A 17026-nucleotide genomic window follows, 5' to 3' on the forward strand; every position below is an offset into this window, starting at 1 on the left:
AAGTAAGGGGAGTTGAGGGCAGATGATGAGTGGTCGATCACAGTGGATTATTTTAATGCTAAAATAAAAAGGATTCGCCAATCGCATTTAAGAAGAGAGTGCAGGAGTTCCCATTGTGGCTCAGTGGGAATGAACCCGGCTAGTATCCATGAGCATATGGGTTTGATCTCTGGCCTTGCTCAGTGGGTTAAAGATCCAGCGTTGTCGTGAGCTGTGGTGTTGAAGATGTGGTTCGGATCTGGTGTAGCTATGGCTGTGGTGTAGGCCAGCAGCTATAGCGTTGATTCAACTCCTAGCCTGGGAACCTCCATATGCTGCAGGTGCAGCCATTAAAAAAAAAAAAGAAAGAAAGAAAGAAAGAAAGAAAGAAAGAAAGAAAGAAAGAAAGAAAGAAAGAAAGAAAGAAAGAAAGGAAAGAAAAGAGCAAAGACATGTTTTCTGCTTGGCATGGATTAGGCCATGCATACAAAAAATATCCTGGTTGGAATGAGTTAAAAAATATTGCTGGTCACTTACTTGCTATCTTAAGTAGGGGAGGAAAAAAAAAAAACCAAACCAAAAAAACCCTGCAGCTTTGGTGTCCTGTTTTTATCTTTTTAAAAACAACCATTTAAAAACATCAAATCTATAATAAAAATGTCCCTGCGTTTGTTTTAAAAAACAACATTAATAGGCTCCCCTTATCTACTAAGACCATTTGTCTTTCCTGAGCTGCCTGGAAGCTGCAAAGCACGTGAGATTAATTCACTGCACAATTAATTAAAATTAGAATCCTTTCCTCTAAACAACTTCCAGAGCACCAGAGAGAAGCAGGGGCCCAGCAAAGGGAGAAAGGAAGCCACTCTAACTCGCAGGAGAGGAAACATTTTGGCCAGAGTTCTTAACATGCTCTGGACGTCATCAAAAGTTTTCTTCACTGGATTACTAGGAAAATAACTCACGTTATTTTAAAAATGAAAGATGTGAGCAACTAGGTTCCTTTTCTTAAAAAACAAACAGCAAGTGGCTTTCCTGTAACATACTTTGGATTTGGTTTAAAAAAAAAAAAAAAAGTCTACAGAACAGGATCACTGAATGCCGTTTCATGCCCCCTCCTGCAGGCTCCACCTGAATTCGCATCAAAGAGGTTACTGAACACGTGGCAAGCAGCCTTGCCTGGGTGACAGCTGCCCGGAATGGCTCCACCTGGTTCCAGTTTTGTCCCCTCCACCTCCCCCCTTTAGTCAGTGTGGTTTCTTGCAGAATAACGCCTAAGTTTCCACCCAAGACTTCCCGGGGGTGGGGGTGGGGGTGGGGTGGGCACTGTGGCTGGCTGGGCACAGAGAAGGAGGGAAGCTGGCATAAACTCAGAGACGATGAAGTGAGGGAGAAAGGCGTCCCTCGTTCTGGCATCCTTCAAGAACTCGATAAATAACAACTCAAAGTGCAGTGATGCACAGACGCCTGGCACTCAGGTCAGTCTGGAGGTGGGGGCTTGTCATCAGCGCTCAGTGGGACAAAGGCGCGAGATCTCCTTTGCATCTTTGTTGGGACCTCACTCGTAGGAACACAAACAAATGAAAAGGACAGCTTTCCTATACACATATAAATAGTCCCTTAACTAGAAGGGAAAAAACAAACACACCGTTTCAAATGCATTTCTAAGAGTTTTTTTTTTTTTTTTTTTTGAAGTCCAAATGGCAAACCTTGACTCCAAACTGTCTGTGACCCACGTCTCTCAGAGAAGAAATGATGGGGTGTTCAGAGAGGCCTGGTCCTCACTCTGACCCTAACCCTAATCCTCAGTGGGGACGCTGGTACCTGGGCCTCAAGTACAGCCCAGGAAGTGGGAGCTCTTGTGGGAGGTACTGAGTCACGTTCTCAGGTGAGTTAGAAACCACAGTGTCCTCAGGTCCACACGCACAGGTAAAATGACCTCCGAGTGTTAGGGGAGCGGGAGGCGAGTGCTCAAGTCACATAAACTGGCAAGGTGGGCTGGGCGTAGTCTATAGGGACAAAGGGCCAGATCTGATTTTTGGCCAACTCAGGTTTAGTCCTCATTCCTTGGCCACAGGCAGGTCACACCTGGGAGGGCGACCCCAGAGACCAGGAAAGGACGGTGGCCCAAACCAGACCCAGACTCTCAGCAGCCTGTGTATCTTAGGAGTTGGGAACTCAGATACGCTCCCTGCCTGTTCTCAGGTGAGGCTGATGATATACGATGCTGGAGAAAGCTCTCAAAAGAGGATTCTCGGGCAAATTGTTAAAGCCAGAATCTGTCCAGAGTTGCCAGTTTCAGAGTCCTTCCGAAAACCAAAGGCCACTGCTGACTTCTGAAAGGCGGTACTCACGGCAACAGTGTTCTCTGGCCCCTGGCTCTGGGGACCCAAGAGCAATGGTTAGCCGGGTGCAAGGCAGGTTCTTGATCCTCCCCTGGGTGGCCAGCCAATGACAGCCTCCTGATGGATTCACCCAACCCAGATCCCCAGTGAAGCCCTAAAGCAGCAGCCCACAGGGTCCTTGCCCTTCTGAACATCCAATATGGCACAAACACTGCCTCTGCAAGGACCACCTAAGTATTGCACTCTCCTGCCCCCCTCCCCTGGAAATTTACACCCCCCACTTATCAAAATCCCAACAGTAACAGAAAAGTGATCCGGAGAGGGCGCTGTGATCCTGGGATGGGAAGGAAGAGTAACTGCCCCAAAAGGATGCACCATACATCATGTCAATCGAGAGGCCAGGACGACACCAGGTCACCCTCCAAAGAACATCGCTGACATCTGGGGAAGGAGGAACGCAGAGACAGCTGACACCCCAAATCACTCCTCGAGGCACCCCGAGGCACCTCCCGTGAGCACAGGTGGCCAGGATGGTAACAAGTCAGAGCAGATTAACCCATATGGACTTTGGAATAACTGGATTTTATACTTCTTCGGTGCCCTGGCTGGGCTCGGAGTCCCTGGGCTCAGTGGTGGCCTCCTGCGGGTCAGGGTGCCCCGGGCTGTGGCCGGTGTCGTCCACACTCAGGAGGCTGCTGGCTGCCTGGGAGCTGGCGCTGTCAGCACTGCCGGACCGGGAGCGGTAAGGGGGCAGGTCCGCTTGGTTCAGAGACTCGGTGTCGGAAGAGTAGGGCGGCGGAGGGAGGTCGTACCACGCGGGTCTGAGACAGAAACCGGGATGGGGCGGGAGAGATGGGGAAGCAGGGGTGGAGAGAGAAGAGAACACATTAGCAGCCCGGGCACAGCAGGCAACACCAACTTCTGCTTGTTTCTGGCGGAGGCTGACATTAGGAATGGGATTTTCCTGAGAGAGAAAGACAATGCAAGGACTAGGAAAAGCGGTGGTCTGCAAGAAGATGAAGGGAGCTGAAAAAGGGTCAGAGTGCTCTAGCTGGCTTGCGCCGACTGGGCAGTGCCAAAATCGCATCCTCTGGGAGGACCTGGAGGGAGAAGACCGAGCCCTCCCTCGGCCTGTCCTGGGGGGCTCCGGCAGGGATGCAGGGCTGGCCTGGTGTTTTGGGGGAGCCTCTGATGGTCCACAGAATTGGGGGCTCTTACCAAAAGCCACCTCTGCCTGGTTGTGTGGACTTGGTTAAATGAAAGAATATGCTCTGAAACCCTCAGTCTCCCTCTCTGTAGAAGGGGGGTAAGAATGACACCTTGCTGGCAATGACGTAACTTAAAAGACATTTTCTTTTCCAGCTCCCATTTACTGAAGGCTTATGATGAGTCAGGCACCGTGCCACCTACCATACATCTGTTTTCCTACTTAATGCTCACGAGACTGCTACGAAGGAGCCATTCTTTTATGCCCGTTGTACCAGGGAAGAAAGTGAGGCAAAGGGCAATAAATGGCTTGCACAGGATCACAAACAACTAGCAAGCAGCAGTGCTAGGATCTGAACCCAGGCATTCTGTCTCCAGATTCAGCAATTTTGACCTTGGTCTACATTGGCTGGTCCTGTGTTCTTACACTTATCTGCAAAGATGTCCTTAAGCACTGGCCCCTGGAGCTTTGTCTGCCTTTTATGAAGAGGGCAAATGATGATTAAATTATGCAAGAGCTGCCACTGGCGAGGGTTCAAGGATCCCAGTTCACCCGGGAGCACTGGCCGCAAAATGCCTCATGCCACACACGGTGAGTCCTGGGCTCTGGTCCCAGGACTTCAAAGTGGGTTCTTGGCGATATGGTGGAGGTCATCAAAGGAGAGGGGAAGCCTGAGCAGGAAGCATCGAGGTCCACTGCCAGATCCACCTATGGAACTCTGCTCTTTGACTTTAGGGTTTCTTGTACAGCTTCGTCTGTGATGAGGGTTCTACTGCTTAACAAAGCTTGAGAATGTTCTCTTCCACCCTCTTTATTTTACAGACGAAGCCACGCAAAGTTAGGGAACTTACTTATTCACTCCCTCATCCATTCACTCATTCAAATAGGAACTAAACCTCAAATATGTCCTGGGCACTGTTCTGTGGTAGCAGGTGAGCAGAACTGGTCAGGAGCCTGAATGTGTGTCCGTGTTGGCATTACCAGGATGCAGGAGGGGTCTGAACTGGCTGGGATCCTAGCTGTGTGTCCTCACCTGAGTACCTTAAAATCTGTTCTCTCATCTGCAGAACGGAGGCAAAGAGAGAACCTCCCCTGGTGAGTGGTTGAGAGGATTAACTGAAATAATACACATGAATTGTCCTGCAAGGACTGTCAGACGCAGCTGCCACCTTCAGCAGCTGAACACTGGCTCCCGGCAACACCGGGAACCCAGGTGCGTGCACACCTGCCTGGCTCCTGCGTGGGCTGATCCCCCCTACCCGGTCTCTCTCCTCCAGCACGCACCTTTGGTCCAGCAGGGCCTCTGAGTAGGAGGGTGGGGAGCCCACCTCGGACGCGTTCTGCTCGGCCTGGCTGGCCACATACTGGATGCCGTTGTTGACGTTGTAGGTGACGTTGCAGCGGTGGGGGTGGTCCAGGACCACCAGGCGGGACAGCAGCACTGGGTGCTGCAGCCGGTGCACTGGCAGCGTCATGAGGTTGTTCCGCTTCCGCTGGTGGTGCAGGACCAGGGCCAGCAGGGCCACCACCAGCACGAAGATGACAGAGCTGCCAATGATGGCGTAGGTGATGCTGGGGTAGTACACGAGCTGGTTCTCTGAAGTCACAAACACCTGCCCGCTGCCTGGTTCTGAGAAACCCCAGAGGGGAGAGAAAGGAGAGGTTACCAAGCTGGCTCACCCATCTGCCTCAATGTCAGCCACAGGACAGGTGTGCACATGGTCATAGCAGCACGACTCACAAGAGTCCAAAGTGGAACCACCCCCACGTCCATGTATAGGTGATGGATAAACAAAATGTGGAATGGCCATACAATGGAGTATTACTTGCCCATGAAAAGTACTGATGCGTGGCCACAGTGTACAATTCCAATTACACAAAATGGCCAGGAAGGGCATATTAATAGGGACTAAAGGGTGAAATGGGGCTGGGGTGGGGCTGGGGATTCACTGGGAATGGGGCGTCAGGGACCTTGCTGGGGAAGTAGGAATGTTCTAAAGCTGGCGATGGCTGCACAAAGTGATACACTTACTAAAATGCATCATTGTACAGTTAAAATGGGCAAATTTTAGGTTATGTAGGGGTATACCTCAACCAAGTTGTTAAAAAATCAGCCCCAGGAAATGTAATATCCAGGGAACAGGAATGATAGCTCCTCTGACAGAAATCAGTTCTTCTCTGGAAATTTATAACATAACACATATGAGGAACACTGTCAGTGTGTCTGGGGTTCCTGAGGTCTGCAGAGCAGTGATTTTATGCCAGGTTCTTTGCCAAGCTTTCAAGATGGAGAGCCAGCATAGCACAGGCTAAAATCATGGACTCTGTCCTTAAAAAACTAAAACCAGAGTTACTACATGGTCCAGCAATCTCACTCCTGGCATGTATCTGGAGAAAATTCCAATTCAAATACACACAAGCACCCCAATGCTCACTGCAGCACTATTCACAAGAGCCAAGACATGGAAGCAACCTACATGTCCACCGACAGATGAATAAAGAGGTTGTGGTCTATGTATATATATGTACACAATGGAATACTACTGAGCCATAAAAAGAAAGAAATACTGCCATTTGCAGCAACATGGATGGACCTAGAGATGATCATACTAAGTGAAATAAATCAAAAAGACAAATATCATGATATAACTTACATGTGGAATTTAAAAATGATACAAATGACCTTATTTACAAAACAGAAACAGACTCACAGACATAAAAAAATAAATTTATGTTTACCAAAGGGGAAGGGGAGGGATAAATTAGGAGATTGGGATTAATGGGTACATAGTACTTTACATAAAAGAGATAAAAATTAAAATAAATAATAAAGCAAACTACTACATTTAGAATGATAAGCAGTGGGGTCTGACGGTATAGCCCAGGGAACCCCACTCTGCCCTGCAGCCCCCTAACAAGACTCACTAGGCAATCGGCAGGTGTTTCTCAGAGGCCCTTGGAGGAAGGTCTGGTCCATGTCTCTGCCCTGCAGGTTGCCAGTACCCTCCTTCTCCACATGTGCTAGTGAGCCACACTTCAAGTGCACAGGGAAGAGGCTCCCCCGTCAGCAGCACACACCTGGCACTCAAGGCAGGTCCAGGCTGACCCAGGACACCAGAGCAGCCTTCCTTGTAGAAAATGGGGGACCCCTCTTGTTTGTGGAAGACCCACAGCCACCCACAGTTGTGGCCCAGCTGCAAGAATAATCTAAATGCAGCCTAAGTGAGCAAGTCTGTGACCACATCCTTGTCTGTTCAGCCTTGGAAGCAGTGAGGGGGTTTTAGTGGGTTTAACCTGAGATGTGATGAAGCAGCAGCACTTCACGCACCAGCTGCCCTGCCCCAGGCTAAGCTTTTCCACACCCTCGTCACTAGAGGTGCCCCTGCTCTGTTCATCCTGGATCATCCTGGATCTCCAGTGTGTAGGGTGATGTCCGGCTCACAGTAGATGCTCAATAAATACACAAAACTCAATGGAAAAAAAAATCTGTGTATTCATACATGCTGCTAAGACAGGTGCTATTTAGTTTATTATTCCTGTTTTTCAGATGAGCACATTGACCCAGAGGTGCATTCACTTGTCCAAGTGCACAGAAGAATGTAGTAGGGGAGTCAGAAAGAGAACCCAGATAGTTCTTCAAAAATCCACCTGCTGGAGTTCCCTGGTGGCCTAGGGACTCTGTTATCACTGCTGTGGCTCGGGGAGCTCCTGCCTGCTGTGAGCAAGGCCAAAAAAGTCCACATTCTGATTCCCCAAATAATCCTGATCTGAGACAAGAGAAGATCCTTCCCCTCAGGCTCCAAGCTTGGTGTTAATTTCCTTTCCAGCCACACAAACATGGCCTGAAGGTTCTGAAGCATTTCCCAGTTCGTGGTGGTCACTGTTTTCAGGATGGACTGAATGGAAAGAAGCAAATAAGGTCCCAGACGAGAGACAGAAGCGTGCTGCAGACAGTTATGGGAGAAAAGCAGTTCTGGATTTTTCTGGAGACAATCAGCTGGTACTCAGGGGTTCTGCTGGGGTTCTGTCTGCTCCCAGCTTAGATAATTAAAGGCTGGGTGGGGGCCTGTGTGTATGTGTGTGTGCACGCACGGGTGGGTGTGCGGTTCAGGATTCAGGTCTAAAAGAAAAGAGCCTCTTCATTTTGTTACCGCCAGCACAGAGCCGAGGGGTGGAATCCAGGAGCCATCACTTCTGGCTGGTGCTCAAGCAAGTTATTTAACTTTTATGAGTCTCAGCTGCCTCATCTTTAAAATGGCAGTGGTGCTGGGGGAATAAGAGCAGCCATCTCCTCAGATTACTGGGAGGGTAAAATACAACACAGACACAAAATGCTGGGAGCACAGGGTCTGTACTCAGTTCATGCCTGCCCCTCCCTCCTTCCCCTCCCACTCTTGCTCCTTCTCTTCTCTTTCTTTCATTGAGGTAACACTGGTTTATAACATTATATATGCTCTACATGTACAACACTGCATTTTAATTCTGTATACACTACGGCAGGTTCACCACCAAAAACTCCGTTTCTACCTGACCCCATACAGCTGCTCCCCTTTACTCATTTTGCCCTCCCCCACACCCTGTCCTCTCTGGTAAGCACTACTCTGTTCTCTGCATCTATGCATTCTGTTTGGTTTGGTCTGTTCACTTACTCTGCCTGTATTTTATATTCCATGTATGAGTGAAATCATATGGTATTTGTCTTTCTCCACATGACACCTCACATAGCACAATATCGTCAAGTTTCATCCATGTTGTGCCAAATGGCAAGGTTCCATCTTTTCCATGGCTGAGTAATATTCCATTGTGTGTGTGTGTGTGTGTGTGTGTGTGTGTGTGTGTGTATGTGTATAGACACAGACTACATCTCTATATACTCATCTGTTGATGGTCACTGAGGTTATTTCCATAATCTTGGATACTGTGAATAATGCTTCAATGAACATAGGGGTGCACATATCTTTTTGAATTAGTGCTTTTGCTTTCTTTGGATAAATAGCCAGGAGTGGAATTGCTAGATCATATGGTAGTCCTATTAAGTTTTTGAGGAACCTCCATACTGTTTTCCGTAGTGACTGCACCAATTTGTGTTCCCATCAACGGTGCCTGAGGATTCCTTTTTCTTTTTTTTGTTTATCATGGTAAAATATATATGTAACATAACAAGGGCCACTTTAACCATTTTTAGGTGGGCAATTCAGCCACATGAAGTACATTCACATTGTTGTGCAACCACCCCCACTATCCATCTCTGGGGTTTTTCATCATCCTGCACCAGTGCAATGCTAATCCTTAGTGTTCATGTGCTTTGCCTTATCCTTACCAACTTCTCTGGACCAGAGGGAGGGGCTGAGAGTGAGGGAGAGGGTAAGAACTGAGTGAGTTCCTTTCCAGAGAGATGTTAGTTCTTAAGAGAAAAAAGTGGATGCGGGAGCTCCCTGGTGGGGCAGAGGATTAAGGATCTGGCATTGTTACTGCTGTGGCGCAAGTTCAATCCTGGCCTGGGAAATTCCATGTGCTGCGGGTTCAGCCAAAAATAAATAAATAAATAAAATAAAATAAAGTAGATGGATTTTTACATGGAAAACAAATAGGTCCAGAGACTTTAAAACACTGGCTTCTATGTAACCACTTGGGGTTTAAGAATCCAAGAGGGAGCTCTTAAAGACTGAAATATAAAATGCTTGTGGATCTTAACAGTCTCATTTACGCCTTGGAAAGCAGGCTCTCTCCAGATCTGCCCATGTTGGCAGCAGAGAAGCGGTGAGCATATCCGCTCAAGAAATTATGATGTTACATAACTCAGTGGGGCCTGGTTTCTCTTCTGCTCTATGTGTAAAATGTCATCTTGCATTAATTCATTAACTAGGTTCACTTTTCTTAAGAGCTTAATGAGCCCGCTGGCCAAATGACTAATATCAGAGTTGCCTGAGACCTGAGCTCCAAGTGCATAATCCATGGATAATGAAGTTTCCATTTATTCTGGCTGTCCCTCAAGCTTATGCCCTCACGCTCCACTGTCAAACAGCTTGAATTTCTGTCCTGCAGTGGCGGTGTCTACGGCATTAATTTTGGGCAATCTGGTTACTATCAGAGACCCCTGGGCTCTCAAAGCCTCGGGGCTCTGGCTGCCGCCCGTGGGGGAGTGAGCTGTGCTCCACGCTGAGGAGAGACTATTTCTTTTTCTTCTTTTTTTTTTCTTTAGGGCTGCACCTGCGGCATATGGAAGTGTCCAGGCTAGGGTTCAAATCGGAGCTGCAGTTACCAGCCTACGCCACAGACACAGCAACTCAGAATCCCAGCTGCATCTTCGACCTACACCACAGCTCACAGCAACACTGGATCCTTAACCCACTGAGCGAGGCTAGGGATTGAACCTGCATCCTCATGGATACTAGTAGGATTCTTTTCAGCTGAGCCACAACAGGAACTCCTCCGAAGGAGGGCCTTTTTCTAATTCACATAGAGGCGCTATCTGGCCCAATAGAGGGACAGAAGCAGCTGACATTTGTGACTTGGGGTTACTTTGCTTCTAAAACCTTCCCTTCTCCAGATGCAAATGAAATTAATCTTACCATCATTCACCTCTCAGGCTAGCTCTGGTGAAGTTTAAGTTTACAATTTGTTGGCCAGGTCTTGGGAAACGGGGATAATGATTCATGCATGGCTACTGGGAGGGAAAGTTGGTACAAGCCAGGGTGATCACAGGGTTAATAACACAGATCGAAATAACAAATGCCCGTTAACAATATATATGAAAATAAAAAAATACATGTCCTTTGAGCCAGTCATTCCACTCTTAGGAACCTAACAGATAGATACACTCACACAAATGAGAAATAACTTTTTAACCAAGTCTTCACTGAAGCATTGTTCATAATAGCAAATACATCGCAAAAGATCTAAATGTCTATCAATACAGCTAAATACATTACACTGCAACCATACAGTATCAACCTGTTTTTAAAAACTAGGCCAGCTCTACATATGCTAATGTGAAATGATCTGAAAAATATTGTGATAAGTGAAAAAAAAAAAAAAAAGTCCAGCAGCAGAGACTGTTTTGAATATTTCTAGAAGGATTCACAGAACTGGTACCACTGGTAGCTCCTGCTTTGTATTATTTGGGCTGTTTTATCCAGTCAAAAAGCAATTGTGTCCTCTGGCTTTGCCTGGGCTGACCGTTCATTGAGGTTTTGCTACTGTTTCCTTCCTTCTCTCCCTATAGAGTGAGGGCTCCTGGGGGTTCACCTTTCACTGTCACTCACTCGCTCAAGACCCCTCCCTAAGAGCGGCATGGAAACCTCCAGCCTGGCCTTCGGAATCCAGAATTCCTGTTCTGGGATGTTCACCAACCCCTTCCAATGGACGCCTTATCATTCTCTTGAAAACTCATCTGCCTTTATTTATTTATTTATTTATTTATTTATTTATTTATTTATTTAATTGTCTTTTTGCCATTTCTTGGGCCGCTCCCGCAGCATACGGAGGTTCCCAGGCTAGGGGTCCAATCAGAGCTGTAGCTGCCAGCCTACGCTAGAGCCACAGCAACACGGGATCCGAGCCGTGTCTGCAACCTACACCACAGGTCACGGCAGCGCTGGATCCTTAACCCACTGAGGGAGGGCAGGGACCGAACCCGCAACCTCATGGTTCCTAGTCGGATTCGTTAACCACTCGCCACGACGGGAACTCCTCAACTGCCTTTTTAAAAAAATAACTTTTTAAAATTAATTTTTCTCCAGATTAAGTATTTCTTAAAAGTCAGGTTTATTAAGGTGTAATTTACACACAATTAAACTTACCCTTTTAAAATGTATCATGAGATGACTTGTAACCAAATGTAACAGTTACATAAGCATCAGCACAAACAAGATATCAGACCTTTCCATCCCGTTGCTCATTTACAGCCCCTGGAAACCACTGATCCGCCAGCTGTCCAAAGAGATTCACCTTTTCCAGGAAGTCAGGTAATCATATAGTAAGGGAATCATACAGGAAGCAGCTATTGCGTGTGGCTTCTTCCACTCTGCACAATGCTCCTGAGATTCACCCATGTTTCTCTGAGTATTACTAATTCATTCCTTTAGAATGTTGAACAGTGTTCATTGTATGGATGCATCACAAATTGTGTTTCCATCCACCAGTTAAGGGAGGGAAGTGGTTGTTTCCAGTTTTTGGAATGCAGATCCTTGTACTGACATATATTTTCCTATTTCTCGGGCATATACCTAGAGGGAAGACTGCTAGATTGTATGGGAGGTGTGTGCTTAACTCTGTAAGAAACCGCTGCACTGTTCTTCCAGGAGGCTATAGCACAGAGCCTTCCGCCAGTGGCCCTGCATCCTCTAAGCACACAGCCTAGCCAGCCTTTGCAAGTTCAGCTGTACTCACAGGTGCGTCGTGGTAAGCATTTAAGTTGCTTTTCCCAGTGACGAAGGATGTTGAGCACCTAATTCAAGCATTGATCTGTCATCTGTGTATCTTCTTTGGTGAAATGTCTGTTTAAATCTCTTGCCCATTTTAAAACTGGGTTGTTGGACTACCTATTATTAAGCAGTAAGAGTCCTTTAGATGTTCTGGGAGATAAGTCTTTTTCCAGAGACGTATTTTGCAAAGATCTTCTTCCAGTCGGTGGGTGGCTTGTCTTTTCATTTATACTCTTTTCATTTACTTTTCTTTTTGAAGATAAGTGTTTAAAAATTCTTTTATGAAGTCCATTGTATTAATTATTTCTCTTATGTTTTGTGCTTTTTGTATTCTATCCAAGAAATCTTTGCCTAGAAGACATTTTATAGCTGTAGCTCTTACATTTATATCTATGATCCACTGCAAGTTAATTTTTGTTTATGGTACAAGGTGAAGTTCAATGTTCTTTTCCCCCCTCCCTTCGGATATCCAGTTGTTCCAGTACCATTTGTTGAAAAGCCTATCATTTCCTATTGCATTACCTTGGCACGTTTGTTGAAAATCAATTGAGCATACAAGGCTGGGTCTATTTCTAAATGATCTATTCTGTTTGATTGAGCTACATGCCAATCCTTATGGCAGTAAGTGTGTGGAGAACTACAGCGTTATAGCAGGTCTCAAAATCAGGTAGTGTAGATCCTGCATGCCTTCTTTTCTTGCAAATTGAATTTTCTGATTATAAAAATACATTAAAAATAAAATTTAAGGTAACAGAGAGATGCTCAAGACAGACAACCCCTCCCTCCATCCATACACCTATAAGAAAAAAACCATGGGTAATAGGCTGGTATAGACTAGGGGTTGTCGAACATTTCTGTTAAGGGTCAGACAGTAAACATTTTATGATCTGTGGGCCGTACAGTTTCAGTCCCAACCACTCAACTCTGGCTCTGCAGGGCAAAAGCAGTCACGAATCATAAGCGAATGAATGAGTGTATGTGTGTTCCAAAGGCAGCAGGTCCAATTGTTGAGAAACTATCCTTTCACAGACTTCTCCATGCCATTTTTTTTTTTCCTTTTTCTTTTTAGGGCTGCATTTGCAGCATATGGAAGTTCTCGGCCTAGGGGTAAAATTGGAGCTGCAGCTGCCGGCCCACTCCACAACTACAACAGGCCAGATCTGAGCCAAATCTGTGACCTACGCCACAGCTTGCAGCAACGCCGGATCTTCAGCCCACTGAGCAAGGCCAGGGGTCGAACCCACATCCTCACGGACACTATGCCAGTTCTTAACCCACTGAGGCACAACAGGAACTCCCAAGTCATTCTTTATCTTCTCTTATGTTGAGAATTACAGCTGTATTACAGGTAAGTATGTGATCATGTATTAGAACTTAACAGGAAATTTTTTTTTTCAGGAAATCATGAACTTCCGATTAATAATCCTTTAGCAGAAGAGATAATACTTCTTAAAACTTCCAGTTAAGGCACCAAAAAAAAAATTTCTACATTTTACAACTCATTTCATTGCAGGTGTTCTTTTAATTCAGTTTCAGAAAGATTTTATTTCTTGATATCTTTCATGTGTCGGAATGCATAAATATCTTCCTCGAGCCCAAACAACCACACCACTACATGTAATTTTCATAGATCAAAGTTATTTTTAAAATCCATCTAGCTATTACTTTAAAAACTGGATTGTCCAATAAAATGGAAGATTTCAAGAACAAAACAAAACAAAACGAAACGAAAACACACTACCAAACAAAACGCAGGCAGCAGACCAGATTCGGCTCCCTGGCTTTAGTTTGCCGACCCACTAAGGGTAGATCCTTTCCAACCTTTCTCTGTGTACATATGCATGCACGCATGTACTTTTCTTCATGCTGTAAGACGCTTCTGCCAATGGACATCTTTCCTCACGCACGCACACCTTTGTTAAAGAGGAGCTGTGTAGGATCCCACCACCGAGGTATCTCACAATTTACTGCTATTTATCCAACCTCTGTGTTGGGTACTGAGTGTGGAAAGGTAGACAAGCAAGCCTGGCCCTGCCCTCAGGGCTCTCAGGAGTCAGGTTGGTTTCTTCTTTTTCTTCCCCCCTCGCTATTACTAACAAAATGTACGTCATAGGGGCACAGAGATCAGTAACCACACATACTTGTTAGCATCTGTGCCCAGAAGTCTGATGCCAGGAGCCCCCATACCATCTCAGGCAGCTTCTATGCCCTCCCTTCTCCTTCCCACTGCAGGAGAAATCGTCCCTCCACCTTCCTGCTCTTGCAACGGAGTCCCTTCTCCGTTAACTCTGATGACTTTGATCAAGATATTCTGAAATGTCTTCTCTGAGATGGCAAGAGGTAGTGCATGAAAAAGGATACCTTGGTCAAAGAGATAGGAGAAAAAGTAAACTAGATACATGCAACCACTTCTTTTTTTTTCTATTCAGAGGACAGGCTCTGGAACCAAACTGTCTAGACTCAATCCTTGGCTTTGCCACTTAGTACCTGTGTGACTAAGACAAGTTGCTTTACCTCTCTGTGCCTTAAAACCCTCATCTGTGAAACACAATAAAAAAAGCAGAATTCATCCCACACGGTTGGTTTACGAATAAAACCAGAAAGTACATAAGAGTTTCTAAGTCTGGCACACAGTGCATACTCAATAAAGCCTAGTTCTTACTAATAGCTATCATTATAGGACTTTTCAGAGCCTTTACTAGGTAACTGTATACTGTGAGGCTTCATGAGAGGATGTGCTATTTCACCAACCATGGTGCTTTGCTGAGACAGACAGAGCATACATCCCATTCCACATAAGCACAGCCCCAGCATTCTGGAAGCTGTCTTGTCACAGGTCACAGGGGCGTCCCTTGCCTTTAGGCACGTTGTTAGAGGAAGCTCTGTGGCTGCAACTGCCTACTTTAAAGAGGCAGAAGCTGAGAAGCGACTGCCTGGTGCCCCTCCCCCTGTGTGCAGCAGTGGCACCTGCCTCCCGGGTCACACACACCCAATTACAGCCCAGCGTCATCATCACTGACTGAAGTCGGCCCAGCACCAGGAGGCTCTGATGGTGCAGCAGCTCCTGCGTGTGAAAGGAAAGATTCCATCCATTGCGAGGGTTGTCCAATACCCTGCCATCTTGACACCTGACAAAACCCAGCAGGCAAGAGCTGATCCTGTTCAAATGCGCACAGAGCCCAAGGCTGCCCTGGGTCGGTTCTCTGGATCTGCGAGTTCGTTGTTGCTCCTGCATAATCAGTGCCTCAGTGCTACGACTGTCTGTTAAACCTTATTACCCAGGGAAATGCTGAGTGCGCACACTTGAAGCTTCTGAGTGCAGAAAACTTCCTGAATTATTTAGGGGCAAGGGCTGATAACAAAAGCATTACAAGCAGGGCTCCCAAGGGGGAGATTTACGGACCAGGAACAAATTCATGTTTTCTGGGGGTTTCAGAAAACCTTAACGTCATGACCTGGGCCCCTGCACCCCAGGGGGCATCAGGAAAGGGCTATTGGTTTTGCACACACTGGGATCTTAGGACTTGGTCCCAGTGCTGGCAGGACAAGGAGTCCTCAAAGGGGAGCTCAAGGCATTTCTGGTCCCAAGCAGGACTCTGACCACAAGCCACAGTGGTCCCAGTTCCTCTGCCCCACACCCCCCACTGCTGCCGCCCTCATCCCAGCCACGTCACCTTCACCCTGCCCCCTCTCTTGCTTGCAAGTTTCTTTTGCCACACAGCCTCCTCTACTCTGGGCTGAGAGGGTGCCTAGACCCGACCACCACAGGCTGATCCTGTGCGGACCCGGAGACTGATTTGGCTCTGCCCCAGCTCCCAGCCCTTCCTGAACTTTCGCTTCCTAAGGTCGGGGGGGGGGGCAATTCCTCAGAGCTCTGCCCCTCATGGCTCCTTCCTCCTCTCGTGTGTTCGTCTGCTTTCCTCTGCCTGCCCTCCTTCCAGCTGCGCCGTCCTGGGAAAAGGTACCAGTTCTGCAGACACACCTGCGACTCGCCACTTAGTGCCTTGCTGCCTGTGAAAGTTGGGCCCCACAGCCTCCTGGTGTCGAAAGGGAGACAGAGTTTAATGAAGGGACAGTGTGAAGTTCTCCCCAGCCTCAGGCCTGAAGAGGTGGGGCTGCGGCTTCTGGAATCGGGTGAGGCCAGGTGGGAGCTGGGGCCTCTAGGGGGAGGAATATGCCCTTCACCCCTCTGGCCTCACAGACTGGGAGCTGGGGGACCAGATATCCTGACCTGTTCTCTCTCCACCCTCCAACCTCCTGCGGGTGCTGTCAATCGGCAAACCCAAAAGCCAGAGGGTAAGAAGGCCCAGCTGGTGCAGCCCGGGAGGGTCAGTGTGCAGGCAGGGAGGAGGTGTGTGGAGACTGGCCAACTGACAGTCTCCAGGCCAGAGCCCCCGTGCTCTTCCGGGTCTCAGCCTGCAAACCCTACTGTCCTCCCAGCCTTCACTCAAATGCCACTGCTTTCATGAAGCCTTCTGCTGCATTCTGTTGGAATGCAAATAGCTCCTTTCTGGGCTCTCCTCAGACACTGTCCCCTCTGCTGGATTCCAATGACATCCTGCTTTAACCATGTTTGACCCCCTGAGGGAGGCAAGGTGGCTTAGGGGACAGGGGGACAACCTGCTGTCCTCTGGCCCAGGGCTGACCTGAGCTGCACCCCACTCAGGGAAGCACTTTCCTTCAGCGCTGGCACCCACGCCCGCGTCACCCTGATGCAGAAACGAACCAAACCAACCAAATGAGAAAAGCCAAGGCTATTCATTCAGAGCTTGGTTTAGCAAGGGGGTCAGTCACCGCCACCTGCGTGTTGGCAGAGACGCCAAAGCAGGCGCAGGAGCGGGAAAGCAGGTGGTGGACTCGAGGGAAGGATTCGGGTGTGCGTTGACCCGGGGCTGCTGGCCTGGGGACGTGGAGGCAGGCCGACTGGAACTGGGGTCTCTGATGTGCATGGCCAGGGAGGGAGCAGGAAGGGAGCATCCTTGGCTTTCTCTGGTTGGTTCTAAGCTGGACATATGCACAAAGACTCGGGAAGCCGTCAGCTACTAAGTAGGTCCTGGATGTTCTGGGCCCAT

At 47.7% G+C, this 17026-nt stretch overlaps 1 protein-coding gene across 2 annotated transcripts in view; it reads right to left on the reverse strand.

Annotated features, from left to right (window-relative positions):
- Positions 1-594: 594 nt before the first annotated feature.
- Positions 595-17026, reverse strand: part of LDLRAD3 (low density lipoprotein receptor class A domain containing 3) — a 268394-nt gene continuing 251962 nt past the window's right edge. For both annotated transcript variants that reach the window (XM_047775979.1, XM_047775978.1), the window contains exons 5-6: positions 4813-5158; positions 595-3142 (exon numbers count right to left, since the gene is read on the reverse strand). In XM_047775979.1, the coding sequence (XP_047631935.1) occupies positions 2905-3142; positions 4813-5158 (584 nt within the window). In that variant the 3' untranslated portion in view covers positions 595-2904. The remainder of the gene's footprint in view (positions 3143-4812; positions 5159-17026) is intronic.

The sequence above is a fragment of the Phacochoerus africanus genome, chromosome 4 (assembly GCF_016906955.1).
Source record: "Phacochoerus africanus isolate WHEZ1 chromosome 4, ROS_Pafr_v1, whole genome shotgun sequence".
NCBI classification, from domain to species: domain Eukaryota; kingdom Metazoa; phylum Chordata; class Mammalia; order Artiodactyla; family Suidae; genus Phacochoerus; species Phacochoerus africanus.